At 40.6% G+C, this 7,220-nt stretch overlaps 2 protein-coding genes across 2 annotated transcripts; both read left to right on the top strand.

Annotated features, from left to right (window-relative positions):
* Positions 1-964: 964 nt before the first annotated feature.
* LOC131604906 (uncharacterized) lies at positions 965-1,834 on the top strand. Its single transcript, XM_058877321.1, has one exon. The coding sequence runs from the start codon at positions 965-967 to the stop codon at positions 1,832-1,834; it is 870 nt and encodes a 289-aa protein (XP_058733304.1).
* A 2,079-nt stretch (positions 1,835-3,913) lies between these two features.
* LOC131604905 (uncharacterized) lies at positions 3,914-4,534 on the top strand. The gene has a single exon (XM_058877320.1). It carries the CDS (start codon positions 3,914-3,916, stop codon positions 4,532-4,534), a length of 621 nt encoding a protein of 206 aa, XP_058733303.1.
* Positions 4,535-7,220: the final 2,686 nt, after the last annotated feature.

Here is a 7,220-nt window from a genome sequence, read left to right as displayed (position 1 = left end):
GAGCCTGGTTGATTCTTGGATTTGCCACGAAACTTCATAAGTCAGCGTAATTCTTCCTCATATGTGTAGTGCCAGCATGACTCCTTATGTCTTACTTATGGCATTAAGCATGATCAACTTAAATTCCATGCGTAGGACAAACAGGAAGATGGTTGATCGACGCAGAGGTCCCGGAAGGCCCAGGACAAGGAATGTGGAACCTGAGCTTGAACCTGAGAATGCGGGCGTGCCTTGGATGCAGATAATGCAACAGATGCAACAACATAATTAAATGATGATGCATATGATGAAAGGCATGCAAGCACAACAACCAACCGCTCCTGCTCCTACTCCTTAGGCTGCAGCAGGGCTTGACTTTCGTGCTTTCTTTCGGATGGATCCGCCAGAGTTCTTGGGTGGCCTAGATCCTGTGATTTCTCATGACTGGTTGTATGCTATGGAGATGATATTTCAGGCTATTCAATGCACAGAGGAAGAGAAGGTGATCTTTGCTGCTCAAAAGATGAAGGGGCCGGCGGGTAGATGGTGGAATACGGAATCTACGTATTTCACTAACCAAGGAATCCCAAAGGAGTGGCAGCATTTTAAAAGGGCTTTCTTGGAGAAGTACTACCCCAACAGTGTGCGTGCTTTGAAGGAGCGTGAGTTCCAATCTTTCAAGCAAGGGAACATGTCAGTGTCTGAATATGCTGAGAAATTTGAAGACATGGCTGCCTAATCAAGACAAGCTGCTTATGCACCAGATGAGCTATGGAAGATTGATCAGTTCCTCATGGGACTGAATGCGGACATTATGCACAGTGTGTCTCAAAGGGGGTTTACCACTTATGCTGAGTGTTTGAGGCAATGCTATGTTGCCGAAAACATATTGAAGAGGGTTCAGGAGGTAAGAGAGTAGAACAATTCGGTTCGTAGAGAACAAGGAAGGTCGGGACAACATTTGAAACCCCGCAACTCTCCAGTTATGAAGAAACAGGTTTATGGAGATTGCTCTTCTCAACCTCCCCGATGTGGTAGATACAAGGCAAACCACTTTGGGAATTGCAAGCCAGATCTTGTGAAATGTTACAAGTACAATCAGTTAGGACATTTTGCAAGGGAATGTACAGTCCTAGATGTTCCTGAAAAGACTAAAGGTCGTGTTTACACCTTGGATGCGGGGAAGGCTCAAGGAAACACAAATCTTGTTGCTGGTACGTGTTATGTCAATAATCAACCTTTGTTTGTGTTAGTTGATTGTGGAGCAACACATTCTTTTATTTCTTATCATTGTGTGCGGAGACTTGGTTTTGAAGAAAGTCCTCTTCCGAATCCTATGATTATCTCATCGACTACTGACGATGTAGTAGAAGCTCGAGAAGTTTGCAAGGAGTGTTCTATTACTTTCAATGGTCATAGATTCTTGGTTGACCTTATTTGTCTACCGCTTAAGAAGATCGATGTGGTGTTAGGCATGGATTGGTTGTTAGCTAACTCAGTGTACATTGGTTGTAAGGAGAAGGCTATCTTCATCCCAGCTGAGGAAACTACTCCAACCGAAGCCATTGAACGTCTTCTTGAAGGTACGGTAAACGTGATCAATTACCTTTTTGCTCAAGATAAGTCTTTCCTTTTGGTTCTTACGTCGTACTCTAAGGACAAGAAGGGTGTATTGGAGATTCCAGTTGTGTGTGAATTTCCTGATGTCTTTCTGGAGGATGTCATTTCTCTTCCACCGGAAAGGGAAGTTGAATTCTCCATTGATCTTGTTTTGGGTACCGCTCCAGTTTCGATTGCCCCTTATCGAATGTCTCTTGTCGAGTTGAGGGAATTGAAGAGTCAACTAGAAGAGTAGTTGGCGAAACACTTCATTCGTCCTAGTATTTCTTCGTGGGGAGCCCTAGTCTTGTTAGTAAAGAAGAGGGATGGTAGTATGCATTTATGCATTGACTATCGCCAGCTGAACAAGGTAACCATAAAGAACAAGTACCCTCTACCACAGATTGATGACCTCTTGGATCAATTGAAAGGAGCTTGTTTGTTCCAAAAGATTGATCTCAGATCAGGATATCATCAGATTCGGGTTAAGAGTTCGGACGTATCGAAGACTGCTTTTAGGACGAGATACAGTCATTTCGAGTTCTTGAATATGCCATTCGGGGTAACCAATGCTCCTGCTGTCTTTATGGATTACATGAACCGAGTGTTCCAGCCGTATTTGGATCAGTTCGTGGTGATCTTCATAGATGACATCTTGATATACTCTCGGACTATCGAAGAACACATGGAGCATTTGAGAATTGTGTTGTCGGTCCTTCGAGAGAAGAAGTTGTTCGCGAAGCTTAGTAAGTGTGAGTTCTGGATGTCTGAAGTCAAGTTTCTTGGACATGTCATATCTGGCGGTGGTGTAGCTATAGATCCTTCAAAGGTGGAGGCAGTGATAAATTGGGAACGACCCAAGAATACAACTGAGGTCCGTAGTTTCCTAGGTTTGGCAAGTTACTATCGGAGGTTCATTATGGGTTTTTCTAAGTTGACATTACCTTTGACCAGACTCACGAGAAAGGATGTTTCGTTTAGTTGGAATTCAGAATGTGAGAAGAGTTTTCAGAAACTCAAGGAGAAACTGACTACTGCTCCAGTGTTGGTGATCCCAGATCCAAACCGATCTTACGAAGTGTTCTGTGATGCTTCTAAGAAAGTTTTAGGTGGAGTGTTGATGCAGGATGGGCAGGTTGTGGCTTATGCATCCAGACAATTGAGATCTCATGAAGAGAATTATCCTACTCATGACCTTGAACTTGCGGCAATAGTGTTCGCACTCAAGGTGTGGCGACATTATTTGTATGGAGTTCACTTTGAGATGTTCAGTGATCATAAGAGTTTGAAGTATCTCTTTGATCAGAAGGAACTTAACATGCGTCAGAGGAGATGGATGGAGTACTTGAAGGACTTTGACTTTGATCTGAAGTACCATCCCGGTAAAGCTAATAAGGTAGCGGATGCCTTGAGTAGGAAGGATACTAAAGTCACGGAACTGATGATGTTGGAGTTTGATCTTATGGAAAAGTTCAGGAATCTGAATTTGCAGTTTGAATGGATACCAACGGGTGTTTTGATTAGCAACTTATGCATTGAGAATGAACTGCGGGAGAGAATCCGTCAAGCACAGTGGAATGATGTAGAGTTGCAAGCTAAGGCAAACCTTCCAGATTTTGTTCGTACATCTGATGGACTCATTCTCTTTGGACAAAGGATGTGTGTGCCCAATAATACGGAATTGAGGAGGTTAATTCTGGACGAGGCTCACAAGATTAAATTCACCATTCATCCTGGATCGACCAAGATGTATCAAGACTTGAAAGGAAATTTTTGGTGTCCCGGCATGAAGAGAGATGTGGCTAAGTATGTAGAGCAATGCACGATTTCCCAACAGGTGAAGATAGAACACCAGAGACCCTGTGGTATGTTGCAACCATTAGATATTCCTGTTTGGAAGTGGGACAGTATATCCATGAACTTCATTGTGGGACTTCCACGGGTATTAGGTGGGCATGACTCGATTTGGGTAATTGTAGATCGTTTGACTAAGTCCGTGCATTTCTTACCAGTTAAGACTACTCACAAGGTTACTCACCTTGCGAGGCTTTTTGTGGCAGAAATTGTAAGGTTGCGTGGTGTACCTTCTAGCATTGTGTCGGATAGAGACCCGAAGTTCACCTCCCGATTTTGGAGAGCTTTTCATCAAGAGATGGGTACGGGTCTGAATTTGAGCACTTCTAACCACCCTCATACAGATGGAAAAACAGAAAGAACTATCCAGACCATTTAGGATATGTTGAGGGCATGTGTTTTGGAAAGTGGTGAGAGTTGGAAGGATAACTTACCTTTGATAGAATTTGCGTATAACAACAGTCATCATGCGAGTATCGGTATGGCTCCGTATGAATCCTTGTACGGAAGGAGATGTCGATCACCATTGTGTTGGTCTGAAGTTGGTGATAAGGGAATTCTTGGACCGGATATAATTCAAGAAACAATAGAGAAGGTTAAGATGATCCGAGACAAGATGAGACAAGCTCAAGATCGACAAAAGAGTTATGCGGATAAACGGAGAAGACCCTTGGAATTTGATGTAGGAGATCATGTGTTCTTGAAGGTGACTCCGAGGTTGAGGTTGAAGGGACCATTTAAGACGCGTAAGCTTAGCCCGAGATACGTAGGACCTTATCAGATCATGAGAAGGATAGGTGAAGTCGCATACAAGTTAGCATTGCCTCCTTCACTATTAGGGCTGCATGATGTTTTCCACGTGTCTCAGTTGCAAAAGTTTGTGCCAGATTCGTTTCATCCTGTATTACCAGATACGATTGAAGTAGAGCCAGACCTTTCTTTCCAACCGCAACCTTGTTGTATCTTGGAGTATGCTAGCAATTCGTTGAGAAGCAAAAAGATACCTCTTGTGAAGGTGTTATGGGAAGAGTCGCGTCCTGACGAAGCAACTTGGGAGCTCGAATCAGAGATGTGGGAGTTATATCCTCACTTATTCTGGTAAGTTTTTGAATTCAAGGACGAATTCTATTTAAGGGGGGAATGTAATATCCTAATTTTACATTAAGAGATTAAATGATAGGAATTTCATTTAGTTGAGATGGAACCAAGTGGAATTGTGGTAAATAAAGTCTAGTTGGGGGATATTTTAGTCTTTGCACTCTATCTAAGTCATAAGGATTGCTTGGTTTTGGGACATTTCTCACTTTTGGAAGCAAAAATCAGATTTTTGTGAAGAGGGAGAGAGAAAACGTGAAAGAAAAAGAAGGAAGGAGAAGACCATTCAACTTTCAACCTTGCATGCACCTTTGATCCATCAATCTTCATCATCTACTTCTGATTTTCGGAGCTTCTTCCTCAGCTTAATCAAGTGAGTCTCTTAGTTATAAACTTTGGGAAATGATTGTGGGTTTATACAAACTTTGGGGATTAAGGGTTTGTGAGTAAATGATTTTAATCCTTATCTATGCATGTGTTAGACTCTTTTGGTAGTAATAATTCGTTTATATATTGTTTCTATGTCTCATTTTCGTTTAAGGATGGATGCATGTAAAGATTTGGGGCTTGGGGACCCCAAATGCGTTGATGATTTTCCTGAGTTTAGCAGAGTTCGCTGTAGCGAACTATGTAGCGAATAAACCTGGGAGTTGAATTAATTTATTCGCTGTAGCGAACTTTCATTCGCTGTAGCCAATCGGGGCTTCGCTGGCAGTTCGCTATAGCGAACTTGCCTGAGTTGAAGAAGGTTTGCTTCTGTTTGAGTTCGCTGTAGCGAGCAGGAGTTCGTTGTAGCGAAATACCCTGATGCAGAATTGGTATTTTTCCCCTATGAGTGCAGTTTTGCTTTGTATCCGAATCGAAGGCCTCTTATGACTTGTATGGCATTCTGATATGTGTTTTAAATGCATAATACCGTGATGTGACCGTAATCCCTTAGATATGCTTGTAAGCTATGAAACTCTATTGTATGGATTACTTTGTGGCATAATTATTGTTGATTTCGTTTGTTCCGGTTGAACATTCGAATGTGTTTACCTGTGTGATGACTTATGCCATTCTGCCTGATCTCGGTGATGTGTGTATGCTTGAAACGGAGTAAGCCTAAACTACCAGGTGATAAGTCCCGTTTATGGACTTAGTTCCATCATTACCGTTGCGATGTGCTTGTGAGGGCCTATGGGGCGTATCCCACTCAATGTTAACTCATCTGCGTTCTCGGTATGTTTTGCACACCTGAGCTACCATTGCGATATGCTTGTGAGGGCCTACGGGGCGTATCCCACTCGATGTTAACATATCGGCGTGCTTGGTATGGTGGAGAAGTAATGCTACGTAGGCAATATTACTTCCGATTCACCTCTAGTGATGCCACATCGGCAAGATCACTAGGCTTTCGCCCGGTGGGCTCGTATTGTCAAGATGGCGTATTTGCACTCGATGTTAACTCATCTGCGTATGGACAATGATGGGGTCGAACGCCACTTAGGCATTGTCACGGCTGTAACTCATCTCAGATGGATTCCATTTAGGAGGATTATCCGATTAGTCTTGCGATGTGCTTGTGCAAGTCTCTTGATGCGATGTACGGGTGTAACTCACCGAAGGTGTGGTATGGCAGCCTAGGTAGACGGGCAGTTTCTACTCCTAGATTCCTCGTGCACGGGTACGGGTCTACATACTTGTTGTGATGGCATTGAGCCTGTTGTTGCTTTTACCTCAATGGATAGTTATGGGACTTCCATTGATGGCGTACCTTTGTTTGTACTTGTACCTGGCCGTGAGAACAATCCGGATTCTCGGTGAATCCGTTTGCTTGCATGTTCCCTGTAGAACTGAGTGAACCCGTAGGATAGGGAGACTCACTGAGATTTAGTAATCTCACCCCATTCCAATTATTCTTTTACAAGTGGTTCGAGGCAGGATCGTGGAAAGGGTAAGATGGCTTAGCTTCAAGATGGTGTTTCTTGGCGATATGCTCTTTAGTAGTTCTTGATCTTTTGTACTATTATCTTTTGTACTATGGATATGTATCAGTACTGTTTCAGAAACTCTTGTATTTTGGCCATGTCAGTTTGGGCTTTGTACTTGTACTTATACAATATCTATTCCGCTGCTTATGTTTATGATTTTTGAGTACCATTTTAATGCCATATACGTATATCCTAGGCAATGTATGTATGGGGTGTTACATATGATTTTTGAAAAATATATTTTATACAAACTAAATTTTCATAGAATTTTTCAATTATTTAATTTAATATATTAATTGTTATTTAATAACAAGTAATTAAGACTATTAAAAACAATTTAAATGTATGTTACATTTTACCATTATTATAATAAATTTTAATTTTAATTGTTGCATTCATTGCTTAACTTAGAAATATAAATTTATATTAAAACTTATTTATTTTATAATTATAAAATACTGATATTACTTACTAATAATATATCACTTTTAATTTATAATTTTTTATTTTTAGATATGATATTATATTTAAATAACATATTAATGAATTTTTATCAATTTAATATCAATATATCGATTTAATATATTTAATAAAGACAATTTATTAAAATATAAAATACTTAACTCTAGAAAATACTAATATTTCTATATTTTACATTTATTTTTTTAAAACATAGTGACGTTTATTTAATTAGAATCATAAACACTACATAAATTAATT

The sequence above is a fragment of the Vicia villosa genome, linkage group LG5 (assembly GCF_029867415.1).
Source record: "Vicia villosa cultivar HV-30 ecotype Madison, WI linkage group LG5, Vvil1.0, whole genome shotgun sequence".
Classification (NCBI taxonomy): domain Eukaryota; kingdom Viridiplantae; phylum Streptophyta; class Magnoliopsida; order Fabales; family Fabaceae; genus Vicia; species Vicia villosa.
Note: the sequence above shows the minus strand (reverse complement) of the source record. Positions and strands in the feature narration are given on the sequence as shown.